Source organism: Helianthus annuus, chromosome 5 (genome assembly GCF_002127325.2).
Source record: "Helianthus annuus cultivar XRQ/B chromosome 5, HanXRQr2.0-SUNRISE, whole genome shotgun sequence".
Lineage (NCBI taxonomy): Eukaryota > Viridiplantae > Streptophyta > Magnoliopsida > Asterales > Asteraceae > Helianthus > Helianthus annuus.
In genome coordinates, this window is record NC_035437.2 from 2,396,297 (window position 1) to 2,419,100 (window position 22,804).

Below are 22,804 nucleotides of genomic sequence, written 5' to 3' on the forward strand. Positions count from 1 at the left end.
TTTTATTTAAAAATATTTTGTTATTCTTATCCTTATTATTACTATTATTATTATTATTATTATTATTATTATTATTATTATTATTATTATTATCTAAAAATCTCTTAATTTCAATTTTAATATTATATATAAAAATATTTTGTTATCCTTATTATTATTATTATTATTATTATTATTAAATCTCTCAATTTTAATTTTAATAACATACGGAGGAATGGTATATTTTTTGTCTTCTTCTTTTTTCTTTTTTTTGGGCATTAGGATTTTTCATTTTATAACAATACTTTAGTTTTTATAACTTGTGTCACAAAGGTTAAATAATTTTAGTTTTTTTATTAGTTTTTGTTTTACGTTTTTCTCGGAATTGTTCATCGTCTGTTACTATTTAGCACAGTGTTTGATAGTCACATTTGGCCCCTTAGGGTTTTTTTTTTTCATTCGTATTTGGTGGTCACATTTGAGTCTTTTAAGGTTTTTTACCCCCTCCACTTTCTAATATGCATCGTTGTAAATTCGACTTCTTCTACATTTTACGTCACGTAAGTCACTTTGTGTTGGAAATTCGTGTTTTTTTATGCTTTACCCAGTTTTTGTTTTCGTTTGATGCTACTTTGCATGGTTTTACGTCCCATCTCCTCAACGTTGGTAGCACGTTTTTATGCCCACTGACCCGCAACGCGGGTAGCTTAAGACTAGTAATTTTAATATATGTAGTATAATATAATATAATTGTTAGGAAAAATACCATGATAATTACTATATATTAAAAAAGCAAATGAAAAATTATAATATATTATAATCATATATTAGAGTAAACTGCAATTTTATCTCCTAGGGTTTAGGGTGATTGGCACCCTTACCCCCCTAACGAAATAATTGCAATTTTACCCCCCAACATTTGCTGTTATGTCGCAACCTTATCCCCCGGCTTCAAATTTGTTGACTGGTCTGTTGACTTGGGGGTGAAATGACTATTTTACCCTTTTATTTTACCCCCCAATGTTTGCTGTTATGTCGCAAGTTTACCCCCTGACATCAAATATGTTGACTGATCTGTTGACTTGGGGTAAATTACTAAAATGACATTTCTTATTACCCCCTATACTTTGTGTTACGAAGCAATATTACCCCCCTGCAACTTCCAAAACCTTTCCCGTCACCACCCATATTGGATTCCACCAGCCATATAAACCCTCTGGCATCAAATATGTTGACTGATCTGTTGACTTGGGATAACTCAAATATTGATTCAATTCAATTACCCATATATTAAAAACAAAAGCTATTGAACAGTAACAACATATTATATATATATATATATATATATATATATATATATATAGGGTGGGAGTTGGCTACAAAGTCCATTTTTCCTACAAAGTGTAAAAAGTCATAAGACACTATAAAGTCAACCATAAAACACACTTAAAACCCACAAAATAACAAAGTGAAGATTACTAAAACGCCATATTTGTGGGTTTTGTGTTGTGTTTTGGATGATAAGCCTTTGATTATCGAATAACTAATATTAGTGTGTTTTATGTTGGTTATCATGTTGTTTTTATATTCATAGTTCTAGGATGGTATGTTTGAAGTTTTTATGGACTGTTATGGTTTGGATAGTGTGTTTTAGTGTTCTTCACTCTGTTATTTGTGGTTTTAATGTGTTTTATGGCTGAAATTGTGGTGTTTTATGACTTTGTACACTTTGTAGGAAAAATGGACTTTGTAGCCGAACCCCACCCTATATATATATATATATATATATATATATATATATATATTATATGTTAATTTATTCAACTTTTAATGATTCCTTTTTTTCCGTTTCACGTGTAGGATGAACTCGGTGCCAACCGATACCGATATCGAAAATACCGGCTACGGTACCGGTATATGAAGGTTGTAACACCTCGAATTTTTGTGTCCAATGATGTGTTAACACGTGTCATTTGATTACACGTGGCATCATTATTAAATAAAGGACTAAATTTGACAAACCTTGAAAGTATGTAAATTCGAGGGTTATAAATGTCAACAAGGGTAAATATACTGTATAGTAACCCTAAATAATGCTTGTACCTTCAAACGAATAAATCATAGATCGTACGGAAGCGAAACGCGGAAGAAAGTGAGAGATTACAAACCACAGGGGTTAACTGTGTCAACATGTTTAATTATACCTCTGAGTGACCCTTTAACGTTCCTGAGGCTTTGTAGCAGTATAATACACTCACTAGAATGCAATATATAAATTTCGCGAAGTTCCGTTTTAAAACGAGAAAGTTACGATCGAATTCATGTGAGAAGGGTTAAAAGCGTCAATAATATAATTTAAGGCTTTCCGAATAATAAATAAACTAATCGGGGGCTTAACAATACGGGTAAATAGCGCGAGGTCCTTAACTGTAATTAATCAAGTGCCATATCGCAAAGTTACCCATTCAAACCCGAAAGGTCAGGTAATTAATTACCAAGATTTTATAATCATTACTAAAAGATTTAAAAAGATTTATTTTTAACCCCTTACGGACCGTAAAGGGTATGCCTTACGGACCGTAAGGAGGGGGAATGATTGCTGATGATCCGCCTATGGCTTACGGACCGCAAGGCCGAAGCCATACGGTCCGTAAGCAACGCCCAGCGACAGATTGTTGGCTGTTGGCTGTTTTAAGCGGCAAAACATGAATTTATGGGTTTCTCAGGGTCATGGGCGCCCCCTACTCGACCCATACCTCTCTAGGACACATGCCACTGATCCACATTCATTTATAGGATGTGTTGTAATGATCTAAGGGTTTGTCTTTGACTATAAATAGACCTCTTGTGCTCATAAGTTTCATCACAACCCAACAACACTTCTCTGGTCATTCTAAGAGCTCTCAAGCATTCTTCTCTGTTCTCTAAGCAAGTCTCAACTGCTGTAAGTCCATTAGATCCTTGGTAGTTTGATTTATACTTAGTAAATAGCTAAAAACCAAACCGTCGTAAATACGGTTTGACTTCAAAATAAATCCGTAATGGCTCAGGCTTATGACGGATCAAAAGTAGTTATGAGTTGGTATTCATGTGGGTAATAAACCTCTAACAGGGCTCCCTCTGATCACCACTCTAACTAGCTCAAATGTCAAGTCAAACGAATGCTTAAAAAGTCAACAGAAAGTTATTTTTGCGATTTGTGCATAATCTGTAATGTACATGCTATGGAACCTGTTTAGACACTCATAAAACATGATATTAAGTATATAAACTTGTTTGCGCTCGTTTGAATCGACCATTTGCCATATCGACCCGGTTCGGAGCCGAATGTCGCAAAAGTTTGACTTTTGCTTTGACTTCAGTTCTGACCCGTTTTAGTGAGGTATAGATATGCCTTAGGACTCTCTTAGGACCAGGTTACATGATGGTATAACCCTCTGTGACCGGTTCATTGTTTGTCCGAGTCTTTTACGCATTTCCGTTAATCGCCTAAAAATTGACCGTAACGGCCTTTTTAAAAATAAAACGGGTATTTCGGACACGTGAACGGGCCATAACCTTGCTTACTAAATTATAAGCATGTCCTTAAAGTTTCACGTCAATCCGAGATCTAGAATGAGAGTTATGCTAAAAAGCGCAATTAAAGTAAACTTTTGTAATAAACGGCGCAATTAGCATAACGCCTATCTAAACCAAGATTTCGTCACCAAAACTTTTACCCACTGTAGTAAAATAATATTTTTAGAATTTTAAAGATTTTTAATAAATTTTACCTTGCTCATAACCTGCGGTTATGGCTACGGTTCGGTAAATACCGAATATGCCCTTTTCGGCCAAAACTTGAGTTCTACAAGGTCTTTTGATCCGATTCCAGTTGCTACTGATTTTAAAAAATAAATAAAGTATTTTAGACTTTATAAACTGCTCGGGAAACTCAGATTTCCTGTAGAACTCGAAAAGCTCTTTAAAAGTCTTTAAAATGACCGAAAAACCCCTACGGGGCGATATATTAACTAAAACTCGTTACGGACATCACGGAAGGTATCCTACTGATACCACAACCTCTTTAAGGCATATTAACTTAGGAAATAAGCGTAAGACTCTCATGGTTAACCGTTTCGCCTATTGCGCGCACGGTTCGGCTTATGAAACTAGTTTTCATAAAATAGCCGATACGAGTCAAATTATATGATTTGGACCCCAAAATCCAGAGTGTGAACCTTAAACCCATCTAAAACAAGTCTCTGAACTTGTTGGGTCAGAATCACACTCCATTCTCGGTTTTCGCCTTTTCACGCGATTAAACCATATCTATATTTCGGAACCAACCGGTCTAGGCTACGGCCAATATAAAGACTCGTTAGGATTCTAATAGGTTAATTAAAACCTTCGTTCCAGAATAGGAGCCCCAGTAAAAGCTATCGGTGATTTAATCAAATTAAGGAATATACTTGCAAAGGTAAATACTTTTAACTTATTCTCCCTATAAGGGCTTGGGATACGGTATAATATTTACCGCTTGATTGAGCATCATATCTTCCATCGCTTAGGTGGTTAATTGAATAATGTGATCGGCTTATTTAAACAGTTTTGTTTCTTAAAAGCCTTTGGGGGGTTAATGACCGTTGTCCCGGATATCCTTGGCATCATTTTACGAAATGGCCACGACCTCGACATCCCGGTGTAGGCGTACACCCGGTATATTATGTCGACATTATTATTAAAAGACGTAGCCGTTGGTTTTTACACTACGGTTTTACGCAATGTGGTGTGTCTATTAATCTTTAACCCGGACAGGATCCGGGCTACTGAACGCATAAAAGGACATGTAATTCGTTCACAAGATTTTAATAATTTTCCCAAGTTATAAAAGAGTTTGTGCCTCGTGCATTCAAATCAATTTTAAATAAACATTTTCAAATGTGTCAGTTGAACGTATTTACCAGTGTAAACTGACGTATTTTCCCAAAAAGATTAAGTGCAGGTACTACACGAAATTGGCTGGTAGTAGCTTCCTAGCATCGTGATAAGTCTCGCAAGCTTGATGTTGTATCTGACTGAACAATACTTTACTATTATTTTGATCCCCTGTGGATACAATTCGACTTCTGTAATACACTTGATATTACATTCAAAAGGTTGAATTATATTTATCTTTTTGCTTCCGCTGTGCATTTATATAATTGTGTGGTTTGACTACATTGTTGCCAACTACGTCACGGTAATCCCCCACCGGGCCCACCGGTGAGACACGTGGAAGTCGGGGTGTGACAAAGGTAAAAATTGGTAGGCGCCAAAAGTCGGTACCGAATTTGTACTTAAGATCTTTCGGTTCGGGAAATTCAGTACCGGTACCCAGTACCATTTGCTTATCTCTGACTACGGGTTTCATACGAACAACATCATTAGCATAAAACTTTTTTGGTTTATCTTCTTTCGGTTATCTTTTAGTGCTTTTTCTATATTTTCTTTTTATTCTTGTCAGTGGTTTCGTGCGCAACACTGTCATAGTGATTTCAAAACACATGTAAACACATACTAAATAACAAAAGAGGTTCGCCGCAACGCGGCGCTTGTGAAAAAACCTAGTTCATTTAAAAGTTGTAACAGAATTCTTACTTTGAACCAAACATGAATTGATTGTAGTTTTGTGTATATATACCCTCAAGGCCTCAACCATGAAGAACCTTCAGCCACAGCTTAAAACCACAGCCACAGTCAAACACACAGCTTAACTAAAGGAATTCATGGCATGTTATTGTTTAGTCACTTTAATCTCATATTACACACAATTCCAGTATTTGGCTACTCTGTATCAGAAGCATTAGTTCATTTGCATTTACCAGAGTAACCAAACACACATGTTCAAGAACAAACACACAATTCCAGTAACATGTAATGCAACTTAACAGCAGCAACTTAACAGACACATTAACAGACACATTAACCCAGTAATCATAGATGCAAATATAACCTGTACAAGCTTTTAACAGTCAATCTTAGATGCAAATATAACCCGCATTAACAGTCAATCTTCATATAACCAAATATAACCTGTACAATCATAGATGCAAATATAACCCACATACCAAAAGATCCTAATATATAATTAGAGTTCAACTACACTACATATTAACCCAAAAGATCCTAGAAGATTATAGTTTAAGTAAACTACACAACCATTTCCTGTTGAGGGGGAAATTGGAAATGCAGGAAAGGGCGGCCTTGCATCTTGACAACCAATGAGACCACAATCGATCGTAGTGAAACATGAATCCTCATGTCCACTGCAAACACAGAAACATCCATTACTAGTTCTGACCTGATATTACTAGTTCTGACCTGATTTTACCCCACAATCAAAATACTTGTTTGATTTTACCTTAAAACTGTGAGAAAAGGGAGGATCGCTGGACCACAGCTGGATCAACGGTGGCTGGTGGTGTGGTCGCCGGCCCTGGCTCTGCCGGTGGAGGTGGATGCATCATTGCATTCTATTCGCTCATTCTCTGCTCGTGTGGTGAAGAAGAAGGAGTGGTGAAGAAGATGGAGTGGAGGTCGCCGGTGGGTGATGAAGAACACGGAATGGTGGTCGCCGGTGGGGAGGATCGCTGGAGAAGACGGAAGTGAATAAGAGAGAATGGAGGAGTGGAGGTGAAACTTAGAGGGTAAGGTTGAGATATAATGTTGAGTTAAGGGGTTATTATAATATATAAGGTACTATTAACTTGAATTTACATATTTACCCTTTGACCCACCCATGGTTTTGTTGACCGGTCCACAAATTTGAAGTCGGGGGGTAAGGTTGCGACATAACAACAAACGTTGGGGGGTAAAAAATGCAATTGTTTCGTTAGGGGGGGGGGTAAGGGTGCCAATCACCCTAAACCCCAGGGGGGTAAAATTGCAGTTTACTCCATATATTAATATACTAATTATTATTATTATTTTCTTTACTTTCTAAGTTGGATAAGTTTGGTGTCAATCAATATTGGTATCGAAAATACCGGTACGGTCCGGTTTATTATCGGTACATGAAGGTAAAAATTGGTACCAGCCTGATACAGAAAATGCCAAAAGTCGGTACCGGATTGAGTTTGAAAATCTTTAAGTTCGGGAAATTCGGTACTGCTACACGGTACCATTTTCTCATCCCTGATCAGAGCTCTGTGGCAACCGATACCGAAAATACCGGTTACGGTACCGGTACATGAAGGTAAAAATCGGTAGCGGAACTATATATTAAAAAAGCAAATGAAATGAACAGTTATTATAATATATTATAATCATATATTAATATATTAATAATAATAATTATTTTCTTTACTTTCTAAGTTGGATAAGATTGGTGTCAATCAATACTAATCAATACTGGTATAAAAAATACCGGTACGGTCCGGTTCATTATCGGTACATGAAGGTAAAAATCGGTACCAGCCTGATACAAAAAACGCCAAAAGTCGGTATCGGATTGAGTTTTAAAATCTTTTAGTTCGTGAAATTCAGTACTGCTACACGGTATCATTTGCTCATCTCTGATTGGAGCTCCGTGGCAACCGATACCTATATATAATCAATTTACCAAATTCTCTATAATGTAATATTATTTATAAGTTCATGGCTCACTAAATTTTTCTAATCATTTAGTCTAATTGAGGATCCATTAGTTTTTGTTTTATTATGTACGTAAGGCCCATTAATAATATGCATGTGGCATCTATATAATTTTGTAAGTTTTATATTTATGAGTTTATATTTTAAGTTTTATGTATCTGTTAATTAACTGAAATTAACCGAAACTTATCCAGAACCAATGGTTAACCGAACATCAATTATGATTACGGTTAACACTTCTTAATAGGTCTGTAAACGAACTGAACGTTCATGAACTGTTCGTGAACTTGTTCGGCGGGAAGTTCGTTTATGTTCGTTTATTTAATAAACGAACAAACGCTAACAAAAAGTTTTGTTCACTTAATTAAATGAACGAACATGAACACACCTTGTGCTCGTTCATTTATGTTCGTGAACGTTAGTTTAAGTTCGTTCATTTATGTTCATGAACGATCGTTTAAGTTCGTTTAAATTTTAGTAAATACATAAATAGTTATATTTACGTAAATATTAGGTTTTATAACTATTTATATAAATATAACTAATTAGTAATTGGGTTTTCTCGTAATAAAAAAAATGAAATTTTATAAAAAAAATTAGATCGTAACTGATCAATTACTTAATATTTATATAAAAAACTACTTATTAGATGTTTTTTCAGATGAACTATAATATATTAGACTTGTTTGTTTGTGTTCGCTAATGTTAAATTGTGTTTGTTTATATTTGTTCATTTGTGTTCGCTTATGTTTGTTCAATCATTTTAATTTATGTTTGTATATGTTTTTTCAATTATGTTCAGTTATATTTTTTGTTTGTTTATGTTCGTGAACTGTTCGTTTAAGCTTTAAACGAACGAACATAAACGAACATGAATATTCCCGATTTCTTAATGAACGAACACGAACAAAAAAATGTGTTCGATTATATGTTCGTGTTCATGTTCATGTTCATATTCGGTTAAAGTTAAATGAACAAACAGAAACACGTCTATGTTAGTGTTCGTTCAGTTCATTTACAGGGCTACTTCTTAATTAACCAAACCTTGAGTTAACCAAACCCACGATTAACCGACTTTCCACACCCCTACTCGTAATAGATAGGCCCAGCATATAAAACCGTGAAAGCGACCCACTATTACAGGTCCGGTTCGTGGTTCTGGATATCCATCCACCCCTCCTCCCTCTGTATGTATGTATGTAACCCTCCGCATTCATTCTTTCTTTCATTCCCTTTCCCTCCCCTCGCACAACATGAACACACTCAAATCTCATTCTAAACCCTAACCCTAACCCCAACCCCAACCCCAATCTGATGCACCATTCAACCAGCATCGATTCCACCACCACAGCACACAAACCCAATCTCTATGGAGGATGCGACTTTCTTCAGTGGTAGAAGCATGGGCTACCGGCCAACACCGAACGATTCCGTCGTCCCGTTGGGGAATAACGCCAATCAGAAGTCGTTAACTCCGATTCTTGATCGGTTCAAGGCTTTGTTGAAGGAACGAGAGGAAGAAGCTAGGGTTTCTAACGATGATTTGGATGTTCCGTTGCTTGGTACCGGAGAAATTGTTGAGTTGTATGAAGTTGTTTTGTCTGAGTTGGTTATCAATTCGAAGCCGATTATTACTGATCTTACGATAATTGCTGGAGAGCAGAGGGAACATGGTGAGGGTATTGCTGATGCTATTTGTGCTCGAATTATTGAGGTAATTGTGTTGTTTTTTACTTGTGGAATTCATGTTTTGATGATTATGTTAGGCATGGATATTAAAGTTTTCTGCTTTTATCGAATCATTGTATGCACACTCAGGATGGGATTTGGTATTAGTTATTAGGCATGGAAGAAATAGACATTGTTGTTCGTTTAAACCGAACAAAGTGCACGTAATTTTGTCGTTTAAGCTGAAGGGTGGTTTGGTTTTTAGTGATTATGCTTTATTGCTTTAGGCATCAAGGATTATCATCCAAAAGAGGAACTTGAAGTTACTATATATAAAGAAGTTTTTGATTTTTCAGCATTCGCTTCTTTGCCTACGAGTTTAGGTAGTCTCGTAACTGGAATTTTGGATTGTCAACTTGACTCGACAAGGTTGTGGCTGATCGGTATCTCTTTAAGTTGTAAGATGGAAAGATGGAAACCGTATAACTTGTTTTGTTACTGCTTTGTTTTTATGTGTCAATTTAATTAAGTTTTTGGGTAATAAACTAGTTGAAAAGTTGTTCGTGGGGTAGTTGTTTGGTAACTAGTTCCTGGACACAGTAATGTGGCTTTAAAATTGATTTAAGTTGCATTTGGATAGACGAAACAACAGTTGATTTGTTAGACGTATTATTCCAAATAATCTGAAGTAGAGTTGAAGGTAAAGATGGAAGATGGAATTCAGTAGAAAACAAAAAAGAGTTGAACCCTGGTTGTATAACTTAATAACAAGTTCTGTGTCATAGATGAAAAAGGAGGTTATTTTAGGGATAATCCAAACAAATTTGGCATGTCCAGTAAGTGGCTGATCGACCTAAGTGTTGTTTCTCTTGTTTTATATAAATTCTTGTTTTATGCTTGCCGATTTTTCATTATATAGCTTTCACATTAGCTTATTTATCTTGGTGACTCCAATAGTTTACCTCTTTTAAGACGTATATCAAATTTTGTATGTACACTAAATAGCTTGTGACAAACCTAGCTTGCACTTTCAGTCAACAGTTTGAATCTGCCTTCATAAGCCTTAAGTTTGTACTTTCGTTTGGTGTTTTGTTAATTATATTGTCATCATAACTCTTCAACTCTTAGTGCTTGCTATACCTGCATCCATATCAGTCACTTTTTTCGTTGTCTGCTCATAACCTTGGACATTTTGCACTTTTTGAAGTTTATCTGACCTTATTTGTTCACTTTGCCATATAGGTTCCCGTTGAACAAAAACTTCCTTCCTTATATCTTTTGGATAGCATTGTCAAAAATATTGGTAGGGACTACATAAGGCACTTTTCTGCTCGTTTGCCTGAGGTTAGTGGCTTAAAATACATATACATTTACACTACAAAACACATTACCGTTTCAGAATTTTGGTTGTATTAGTTTCACTTTTTGACGAGTTATTCTTCTAGGTCTTTTGTGCGGCATACAGGCAGGTCCATCCAAGTCTACATCCTTCCATGCGCCATCTTTTTGGTACTTGGTCAACCGTATTCCCATCTTCTGTTCTTCGCAAGATCGAAAGTCAACTACAGTTTTCCCCTTCGTCAAGTTATCAACCTTCTACTTTAAGAGATTCCGAATCTCCAAGACCAGCTCATGGTATACATGTCAATCCAAAATACTTGGAGGTAAGACGGCTACCGGAAATTGATTTATATTGTTCAAATTAATTTATGTGATAATATGCATCTCTTCTATTTTTCCAAGTATAAAATATCTTGTAATCATTTCAGAAAATACAACATGCAAGAGCGGCTTCAGCTCCAAAGATCCTTGATGAGTATGAATCTGATAACGGGGACGTGGCCTCTTCACATATTGGAGCAAAGTCATTGGGGCCAACTAGTCATGTGGGCCGTACCCCTTTTAGTCTCGGTCATCCACGACCTCGATCACCGGCACTTGAAGAATATTCTATGGCCGATTCTCCTAAAAGGGTTGTTGAAGGAGCATCGCCATCTCGTCATGGATATGATTATAGAACAGGTTCCGTGACAGCCGGTGACGAAGATCTACGTGACTGGCGGAGATCCCATGTCGTAAGTAATGGATATGATGTTCAGAGACCCAGAGATCTAATTAATGCATATGGGACAGATGAAAGGAATAAAACGACAACCCAAAAATCTCAACATGGGAAAAACTTAACTATAAATGGGTTAGGGTTAGGCAGTAAGGCTGGTGGTATGACATGGCAGAATGCTGAAGAAGAGGAATTCGAGTGGGAAAATATGAGTCCCACTTTAGCGGACCGTGGTCGTGGCACTGATTTGTTTTCATCTGTTCCGTTACCTGGTAGCTCTAAAATGGGTCAACCCCTTCAAGTCAACCGGTCAATGCCTACAAAGACTGATTTTGGCAGAGGTGATTGGTCTAATCACGAGCTGATTTCTTCAGCTAACCACAACAGTGCAGTTTCATTGGTTAGTGTATTGTTTTGATGTTCCTTTCTTATATCTACTCTTTCAATAATTTATTAAGAAAATTGAGTTTATTTTAGTGCATGTGGCGAATTGGGTCGGTCAGACAGGCTGGGTAAGAGTTAAAACGGGTAATTTTTGGTACAGATCAACACGGCTTTTGACACGTTTGGCCTACTTGATCCATATTTCTTGTAGTTTTTTTTTTTTTTTTTTTTGTATCATACCCATTTGACACGTTACAGAGAAAAGTGAATTTAGATTAGTCAGTTCATAAGTAAATGGGTCGAAAAGCATCGGATAAACATTTATGATAGAATGATAAATTAGTTTTAAAGACGATGCTACACAGAAATTAATATTTGTCTTTTTCCAGTCTGATCGTGGATTAAAGCGGAAAATGACTGGATTCCAAGGCGAGCCTTCAGATATTCCCGTTTCTCATTATCCACAAGAATCATTGAATCTTCCCCATGAACAGGCTTGGGCTGCTCACCATCACTACAATCCTCACGGTCAAAGGCCTCATCTCATCGATAGCTTCCCAGGTGGTAATTTACCACACCACTTATCCTCGTCATCGAAAGGAACTTGGCGGCCTCCACTAAATCTGCAAATGCCTTCTCACCCATTCCAAAAACAAGTAAGGACTCAATTTGACGTGTTGAATGCAGTAAACGACACCGTGTCATTTACTGAAAGGAGAGAAACTAGTCAGCAAATCGCGGTACAGAACACGAGGTTCCCGCAACAGTTATCACTGCCTCAAGAGGTTAGACCAAATATGATACCACCACCTACTTTAGGTTATAATCCGTCTCATTTAGTAACTCGACCTGTCATTCGTGGGTATACACCTCAAAGATTCGATCCCTCTGTGGGTCTTTCCTTGCATCCAGTTTCCGGCATGCAATCATCCATGCCTTTCCATTTAGGTTTACCTCCTTTACCCCCGGGCCCACCTCCCGTTCCTCAACTCCCGTCAATTTCTTCCGGCCCTCCACCGGGCGGTCCACTTTCTGGTTTATTCGATCCAAGTTTACTTACTTCTCTTATGGCCCAAGGTCTCGTTTCACTCAATAAACTGCCTCAAGAGCAGGTACGTATAGTTTACCCGAATACAAAAATATTATAATTTACTTTACAAGGTTTAATTTGTCATTTAATTATATGTATAGGATTCAGTTGGGGATGGGTTTGATCTTGATGTTCTCAAGACACGTCACGAGTCAGCAATAACTGCTTTATATGCTGATCTGCCGAGACAATGCAAAACATGTGGGCTGCGTTTCAAATCGCAAGAAGAGCATAGTAATCATATGGACTGGCATGTGACGAAGAACCGGGTATCGAAAAACCGTAAGCAAAAACCGTCTCAGAAGTGGTTTGCTAATGTTAATGTGTGGCTTAGTAGTGCGGAGGCATTGGGAACCGATCCAGTTCCAGGGTTTCTTCTTCCGTCTGAGAATGTTGTGGAAAAGAAAGACGATGATGACATGGCTGTCCCTGCTGACGAGGATCAGAATATTTGTGCACTTTGTGGAGAGCCGTTTGATGATTTCTACAGTGATGAAACGGAAGAATGGATGTATAGAGGTGCTGTGTACATGAATGCTCCATCTGGAGCAACTGTAGGCATGGATAGATCTCAGTTAGGCCCCATAGTTCATGCTAAATGCAGATCTGAATCTACCGTTGACCCTCCTGATGATTCTGGCAACAATGGACGGGTATGCAACATTTTTGCGTTTATTTACGAAATCATAAAATAGTACTCTTGTTATGTTTATTGTAAAAGCTAAATAATTTCCAATTTAAACGTGTGATTTTTCAGGCTTTTATCGAAGAGAGGATGCGTAGTTAGCTGAACTGTTTCCGGCTTTTAGGTCCATTTCTGTAACCTAGAAACGAGTTTCTTCATTTTAATCTTTGTTCTCACATCTGCTCGAATGTATGCAGTGGCAGTCTTGTACATGTATAGTTGGATTAAATGGATTTCCCTTCACATTTACCCCGCATCAAAATGACTGTACTACCCCTTTGCAGACTTTCCATTTTTGCTTTTTTTTTCGTCTTCGTATGCTTTCATGGCAGGATTCTTTATCCTTAGACAACGCGTGTCGTAATTTGCGCTGTTATAGGTTTTCAGTACTTATGGTTATATTTTTCCCTAGATGTATGCATATTGTTGCTAAGTGTTCTATGCAGGAGGATAACAGTGCTGATAAAACTGCACCATTGATGAAGTTCCCGTCGAAGAACGCTAGTCAACTTGATCTCTTAACATATGTTGACTTGAAGTCGTTATGATTTGTTACAGCAGTTTTGACTGTTTTTCTAAGTTTATTCTCAATTTTATATTTCTAAAACATGCAATCTATATGTTTTTTTTCTATTTGTTACTCACAGTTGTGTTTTTATTTCATAGGTTGATTGTTCATATCAACAATAATGAATTGAGGAAAAATATAGTAAAATCATTTATGAAAAGAAATTTGAATTAAACGCCAAAATGACGCTAAACGTATTTTTTATGTGGTGACAATGTTATATTTTCAAGAAATAACCATGTTGTGAAATAATAGAAAAACAAAAACCACAAAAATGTCTTTATTTATCTTAAAAATGTGTTATTAAATCTGAAAAATCTAGTGTATCGTATCTACCGTATCTAATATGTTAGTCACCTAAGCTTGTGATTTGTAAAAATTCACAAATAAAAAACACTAAATTGCAATTAAATTGAGTAAAACAAGAATTTACTCGCTGATTACAACTTTATGAGATATAATATTGTAATTGCTAAGTTTAATGTATTTCTCAGATGATATAAATATAAGCTTTTCAAGTTTATGGTTTGAATTTTGATACAAAGTATTGGACTTGAGCCCAAAAATTCAATATGTTTAAACGACTCTTGAGTTGATCCAATATACCATATGGTTTAGCCCAAATTATAAAACAGGCTTATATTTTTAATCAAAAGAAAACTAATATTTTTCATTCTTCATGTATTATACTAGATAATTTGACTAAACGACCTTGACCCAATACATTATTGTATGGGTGTAACCCAAATAATATACCCAGGCGGCCAGGCTCATAATTACATTTCACATTATGTCAAATAAAAAGTATAAAACCCTTAAATGGCTTCAATTTGCATTAGCCTATATACATTATGATGATGAAAAAAAAAATATGTTTAGCGATTCTGCGGTGGTGCAGCATAATCGCGAGAACCTTATACTAATACATTATATTACAGTTAGTTTAGTTTTCAATAGAGAAATGGATAATCTATACATAAATCAATCGAGTGATAGTGGTAAAAATTTTGGAACATAAAACAACTTCAAATATAAAATTTTGGAACTTTTAGAAGATCTTTATATGATTATTTTTATTTTAGGTAAATTGAATAAAAGTTGGTGTCTCACTCTCAAGCAATAATTTTAGGAGATTGAATAAAAGTGGGTGTCTTGACTCTCAAGCAATAAAGCTCAACTAATTTTATATATTAACTAGTTTCAAAAACCCGCACGTTGCAGCGGGTATATAATCAATGCACAGGACCGTAATTGTATACATAATTTAGATAGACTGCGGAATCATAATCGTATATGTAATTTAGATAGACCAGGGGATTGTAATTGTATACGTAATTTAGATAGAGCACATGTACCATTCGTGTAATTAGTTATAAAAATTAAGTTAAAAACAAATATGAACATCTTTTATATAAAATAAACAGAGAAACAAATATTTACATTTTATATATAAAATATATAACTCTCTATATATACATTGTAGATGATCTTGTACTAATCAAATTTTAAAATTTTTTATAAACTAGTTGATTTTCCACCCGCGTGTTGCGGCGGGGACCCAATGACTACAAAACGCATATCGGCAATGGCAAGCAGATACAGAATATCAAAACATAAATAAAAATTACGTGGTAAGGATAGTCATTTCGTCCTAAAAAACGATTTTAAATAACCTAATATATAATAATAGGACCCACACGTCCTAAACGTTGGAAATTCGGTTGTTTTCAGTTAAGTTATTACGGTACTAACGCATTAAAATATGGATGATCTCGGTACCTGTAACGGCACCGAAAGTACCGATCCGGAAAATCATCGAAATTAGACACCGACAACGAAAATACTCGGTACAATATGGTATTTGAAGGTAAAAATCAATAAATACAGGTATGGTGCTAGACCGGTGTCGAACCGAAAGTAACGATTCTGAAAATGCCAAAAGGTGGGTACCAAATTGGTACCGAAAATGATTTGGTATAGTAAATTTGGTACCGATATGATACCAGTTTGATTACAGGATTCGACACGATTTGCTCATCAATAATTTAAATATCCAAGTTAATTTTACATACTACTCATTACAGAAAAAGACAAAAAAGAAAGCAAAATAAGTTGTTGTATATATATAAAACCTCATTCAAACGAATACAGTTTACTTACTGTGTGTATGAAAATTTATCTAAACGGTGCAATTACTTGCATTGGTACGTTGCTACAGGATTTGATGAGATCGGTACCAACCGGTACTAAAAATACCGTTACCAAAACCCTCAAAAGTGGGTACCGGTACCGAATATATTTGGTACGGTATGGTTCGGTACCAATCGTTACTGATACGGCATCGGTATTTGAAGGTAAAAACCGATGAATACCGGTGCCGAACCGGTACCGAAAATACACCCGGTTTGATAAATTTGATACCGGTAACGATACCCGATACCATTTGCTCATTATTTAGTTAGTTACTATTCATTCAAGTTGTTTTATTAAGTGAGTTACTATTCTTTCAAGTTGTCTTTTAATATACAGGTAATACACACGTGGAAACTGTTTAATAGTATTCACTTTTAATTGGTTTTATTTAAAATGTTTGAGTGAATTAGAATTTGTTTCTTTTAAAATGCTCTTCGTGAAGTAGGTGGAAAGTAATTTTATTAATGCCGTTCAAAAAAAAAATATTATTCTTTATTTCATCAACCCATTTATATCTTGCAAACCAGCGGACTCAATTCAAAACCATCAAAATTTAGTGAAACTTAGAATCATCTCTTTTCAATTCTTACTCACTACCGACATCGACGTACAACACCATTACACCAACATATAGACCTCCTAAGACCATGCGTAGTGGTTTGATAAATAATGCCTCCACCCCGAGGCGTTTTCTGCCATGTGACAGTCCAGTCAGCATGGGGCATTATTGGGCGTTTTTGCTAAAGTGGCGTAATGGAATAATGCCCAATAACGCCCCATCCAATCATTACACAATTATTATTTTTTTTTAAAATTAAAAACTTAAAATACTTCATTAAATTAAAAAAAAATTACAATACTAAAAAATTACATTGCAAAATTTGAAGTTTTATAAAAGATCCAAACGAGACAATTAATAAACAAAACTTTAGGGACTGATATAAAATTTTTTGAAACTTGAAATATTAAAGATATTGAAGTTTAAAACCACATGGCCTAATGTGACATGTGACCAAAGTTTTAAATCAAACAACCAGCCTCCATCCCTTCTCCTTCTTCTCTGGTTCAACATGCAACATCTCTGGCGGACCCAACCCAAAAATTTCATCTCCATCTCTCTAAACCACATGGCCTTATCTGATTGGCCAACAAATTGCCCAAATAGCGTGATTTAAATAACGCTGAATGCAATTTCGACACACATCACGCCAGAAAACGCCGCAGGGGGCGGAGGAGGGGCTTGATCGGGCGTTATTGGGCATTTTGTTTGGTGGATCACGCCCGAGTACGGGTGGTCTAACACTAACTCTCTGTCTCCTCTCTTTCTCTCTCAAGTAGGCACCGCTTTTGACTACTTCAACTAAACCCGTCACTGTTGCGGTCACCAGAAAACTCCTCGTACGGACATTGGAGATGGCTGTCATCAACAAACCCCACAGTCCGAAGCTTCTTCTCTCTATCTCTGACGCCACCAGCCGTCCCACACCTCACTAAAAGTCTCCTCAAACCATCGTTACAACCGGTACCGGCGATCTCATCGTTGACACTCTAACCATTCTCTCTTTCTCTAATGCCCGGATGCTTCTCAACGCCGCCACTGTGCATCCGTCAGTAGTGTTGTAGTACCCTGGTTCAACCAATACATCGACGGCTCAAGCGAGTGTCAGGATCGGTGTCCCTCTTTAGGGTTTGTAGCCGGCGGTGGTACGTGACTATGTGGACTCCACGATACTGGCTTGCTGAAAAGAAAACAAATTGTGATCTAGAAAACAAGTTGTGATCTAGAAAGAGAAAGAGAAGGGGATGAGTAGAGAGTCGGAGAGATAAAGGGAGAGAGTGATGGTGTTGTAGACGAATCAAAAAAGAAGAACATACATTAATGCATTATGTAGTTGTAGAGTAAGCTTTAATATTGATAAAAAATTAAACAGTAATTTTTTCTCACAAACCAAATTTAAATTTGATGATTAATATAGGGGAAATTAAGTTAGACTTTTCCATTTGGAATTGAATTGAATCTACCAAAGATAGTTTTGCCCTGTTGTATATAATTAATGGTCATGTTTTACACAATTATATATTTTCATAGACTTTTTGTACTTACGTCACTCTCATTCGTTTACGTGAAAGTGACATTGAGAAATGCAATGAATTATTTGACATGCCTTGACAAGATGTGCTCCTTTTGTTGTTAAAAAGAATAAAACAACAAACTAAAATTTTACATGGAATCTTAACTAATATTTTGCAAACCATTTATTCTTTGTATTAAAGTGCATTAAATGAGTTATGTGTTAACATGTTAACCTAATGTTAGAGATTGAATTAATTATTATTTTCTTACTTAGACAAAAACCCAATATTAAAGTGCATTAAATGAGTTATCTGTTAACATGTTAAACCATTTCTTTAAGAGTGGGACAAAGTGAAATGAGTAAAAAAAAGTTGATGTGTCACTTAGGTGAAGTTAAGTTTGGTTAAAGTATACCCCAATGCCTAAGGCCACCTGGTATACTCTAACATCCATTGGTGTTAATCCTAGTTGGCATCCGTTAACACTTGTTAAACCGCTCCTGAAGGGTGTTAAGAGGCATTAAAAACTTCACATGTTAAGATGTTAACTAGGAGAGAGAGGGAGAGAATCAAGCATTGCAAAATTTGTACACACACAACAACATGCTATATATATGTATTTTAATTAATTTTAAGGGGAGTTAATGAGGTTAAACCATTTCCTTAGTGTGTGGTGAAGGTGAAAGAGGGTCAAGTAGGTGATGTGGTGCCTACATGTAGTTAAGAGGCGTGAAAGTATACCCAATAGCCTAAGAAACAGTAACAAGGTTTATTAATAATAATATTAGGTTTAGTTACATAAAGGTTTCCTTACGTGTTCACACAAAAACATATGTAAAAAGAACAAAAATCAATAAAAGGCTTTTTTTTTTTTTTTTTTTTTGAAATGTACACTTCATAAACAGGGACACTGACCCAAAACAGGCCGACCCAAAGAAAACAGAACAAAATTACATATTCACAGCTTTGCACCAATTATCCCAATACACAACCTTTTGTTTCGATCTAGCTTTGACCATAAAAAGCCTAACACCTTAATATCAGCGAAGATTTTGTCAATCTTGATTGGGGTCGAATCAAAAACCAGAGCGTTCCTAGCTTTCCAAATACACCAACAACTGATTAACACCAAGCCATGGACCAATTCACGTCTACTATCCAGGATACCGTTCCCTTTGTGAAGCTCGAGAAGATCACGAAACGAAAAAGCGAAAAAAGGAGGAACATTGCACCATTGGGAGATCAAGTGCCAAATATTCGAGGCCACCCAACAGCTTGAGAAAAGGCTAAAGCATTGTTAAATAAGGACACACAAATATAAATGAATTGTGAAAATTATAATTTTGTTTGTAAACAAACCCACACACATATACACACGCACACGTAGACATGTTATGCATTAAAAAAGAATTCTTAAAATGCCAAATTATTGTAGAAAATATTGTTGAATAAACACAAATAAATATAAGAATTTAATAAATTATAATAAAAAGTTAAAAACTATAGTTTTGTTTGTTAACATTGTAAAAAAGATATACGTACATAAGCATATATATATGAAGAAAATCTTACAATGAAAACGAATTGTAGAGAGGAATTTGTTATGTCTTGAGGTAAGATGGTTTTTACGAGTTGTTTAAGGAGGTAAGCGTTAAGACTAGATTCTTGAAGGTGTAATTCTGGCAGGTAGGATTCATGAAGGACTAGAAAGAAAAAAATGAAACAAAAACAAAGGAATGAGGTGGTGCGAAGATTCAAATCCAAAATCTCCCGTATAAAACACCTAGTCGCTTAACCAACTGATCTGCTAATTCCATTTTGGTCATTCGTTCTGAAAAAGAAAATATATAACTAAATGCAACTTAGAGCATTCACATTCAACCCCTTAAATTATGTGAGGGGGGTTTTATCAAAATGTGGTTGTTTGTGGTTGTGAATAGTAGTGATAGAAAATGTTACTGTTCATTTATAATTTAAATGAACATTGTTCATCCCTTATGATTTTTTTAATATATTTTGAAAATGGTTGTGAATGGAAAAAGAGAAAATATAATGATGAAGGTATTAAAAAATATTATTTTATTGAAAATAAGAGAAAACGATAGTGATTTTTAGTGTAATTTAGGGTAAAAAATAGGGGGGGGGGAGAGGGTTGGATGTGAATGTTGTAAGAGAGGTATAAATGTTGTTGACGAAGGACGATGAATAATAACTTTATTTTTATAATAATATATAGTTTTTTATTTAATATATTATAATAATTTATTATTATATTTACTTTTAATAACATATTTTTATTTTTCCTTTTTTTAAAACCATATATTTCTTATACTACTTTTTTAATAATTCTTTTTTTTTCTTTTTTAAGAACATATATTGATTTATCAATTAATTTGATATTTCTTTAATAATTTACGTTTATAACTTTTTTCTAAAAACTTAATTACGTAGTTATGCTTGATTTTCCCCCCGATATTCTGTTATAAGTTTTGTTAAAAACAAAGTTGTACTCTAAATAAAGTATTTATTTGGTATCATAATATGATACGATGATGAACTAAACCGTTTTAATGGTTTAACTTTCTAAACAACATGTTTTATTTTCAAATCACATTTATTTTACATTATCATTTGCTCAGTTTCGGCGCAACATGCGACGTAAAAAAAACTAGTTACCATTGATGGCGATACTTCTAGCTAGAAATCTCACCTGAAGGTAAGAAATTATTTTTATATACCGTATATATTCTTTTTAGAGTAAACTGTAATTTTACCCCCTGTGGTTTGGGGTGATTGGCACCCTTACCCCCCCTAACGAAATAATTGCAATTTTACCCCCCAATGTTTGCTGTTATGTCGCAACCTTACCCCCGACCTCAAATTTGTTGACTGATCTGTTGACTTGGTGGTGAAATGACTATTTTACCCTTTTATTTTACCCCCCAACATTCCTGTTATGTTGCATAATTACCTCCACAGGTAAATTACTAAAATGCCCTTTCTTCTTCCCCCCTATACTTTCTGTTAAGAAGCAATTTTACCCCCTGGTTTGTTGTACTCAGCAATATTACCCCCCCCCCCCCCCCCCCCCCCCGGTTTGATGAATGCTGCATACCACCACCACCACCACATCCTTCCACCACCACCTGTAAATTACCGTGCAAACATCCAATTCAAAGTAACAACCAATTGCTATAGCATTCCAATACAATATACAAAAACATTCCAAAAGGTATATCAATCCAGTGGTGGTGCGCGATTTAAAATCAAAGCAACCTAACTCCAACACTAACAAAGAACCATAAACACCACTCATCCCAAACCCTAACTTACAAGTTTCAATAAATTCATACAAATAAAGTAAAAGAAAATTAACATACACAGTAACTCATAGAAACCTCACACAAAGAAGGGGAGCAACAAGTGGATGTCGATGCTTTTTTACACTACAGCAACCGATCAACGCAAACAACTGATCACATTGTGAATGAAATCTGCAAGCAAATGGGCTTTCGTTTTCGCAAGATTGCAAAGCATCTGTATTACTCCATTCTCGCATCTCAGTTTCTTTGTTAGGATCATTCTTAGAGTGACTTGAAGAAACAATTGGTGATGAGGATGAAGTATCTTCTCTGTTTGTTTTCTTAACAAACCAGTCTAGTGTACCTGGTTCTGTTTCATCTTTTTTGATGAATCATTTTCATTCTCATTCATTGTCTAGTGAAATCGAAAACAAAAATGCATACACAGTAAAACTTCATGTAAAACTTCAATCGCATAGTAGAATTCAATCAAAATCCTACCAAATATCACCTCTATAAATGCTAAATCAAATTCGCAAAGATGTGAATGAATACAAATTTAGTGCAAAAACAACAGTAATTAGGTTTGGGAAGAACCTCCAGTTGATACCGTCGTCTTCTAGTGCATACTTGAGTCGGCCGGCAGTTGCGGTGGTTGTGGTGGTGAATGGCGGTGGCAGTGGTGGTGCCCGGTGGTGATTATTGTGGTGGATGAGAGAGAGAGACAAGAAAGCAACCGGTGGTCATCACACTGTAATGAGGGGTTTTCTAGCAATTTTGGGTAGTGTTAATGATGATGATGAAAGGTAAGGTTGATTGAAGATCGCTGAAGCCATGCCCAACATCATCCTCGTTTTCTTCTTAAATCTTTTCAATATATATTTTTGTGGTGTGCGTATCCATACATATATATTTAGGGTTTCAGGGATATTGAAGAAGAAGAGAGAGATAGGTATTTTATATATAATAATAATAATAATAAATAAATAAATAAATAAATAAATAATTGGTAAATTACCAAAATACCCTTACCTATAAGGGTCAAACGACCGTTGACTGAGGCCGGGGGGTAAGGTTACGACATAACAGCAAACGTTGGGGGGGGGTAAAATTGCAATTATTTCGTTAGGGGGAGTAAGGGTGCCAATCACCCCAAACCACAAGGTGTAAAATTGCAGTCTACTCTTCT

At 35.7% G+C, this 22,804-nt stretch overlaps 1 protein-coding gene and 1 long non-coding RNA gene across 3 annotated transcripts; one reads left to right on the forward strand and one right to left on the reverse strand.

The window, feature by feature from the left end:
* Positions 1 to 8,731: 8,731 nt before the first annotated feature.
* LOC110939660 (polyadenylation and cleavage factor homolog 4) lies at positions 8,732 to 13,783 on the forward strand. Of its 2 annotated transcripts, XM_022181235.2 has the most exons (8): positions 8,732 to 9,307; positions 10,504 to 10,605; positions 10,707 to 10,925; positions 11,031 to 11,720; positions 12,094 to 12,816; positions 12,896 to 13,447; positions 13,552 to 13,603; positions 13,677 to 13,783. In XM_022181235.2, the coding sequence occupies exons 1-7, from the start codon at positions 8,963 to 8,965 to the stop codon at positions 13,579 to 13,581; spliced, it is 2,661 nt and encodes an 886-aa protein (XP_022036927.1). In that variant the 5' UTR covers positions 8,732 to 8,962; the 3' UTR covers positions 13,582 to 13,603; positions 13,677 to 13,783. The 2 variants fall into 2 exon arrangements, with proteins under 2 accessions (XP_022036927.1, XP_022036926.1); XM_022181234.2 differs by having other exon boundaries at positions 13,552 to 13,780.
* Positions 13,784 to 21,631: 7,848 nt separating this feature from the next.
* Positions 21,632 to 22,561, reverse strand: LOC110939661. The gene is made up of 2 exons (XR_002592356.2): positions 22,213 to 22,561; positions 21,632 to 22,030 (listed from the first exon to the last, which is right to left on the reverse strand). It is a non-coding gene; the product is annotated as an uncharacterized LOC110939661 (long non-coding RNA).
* Positions 22,562 to 22,804: the final 243 nt, after the last annotated feature.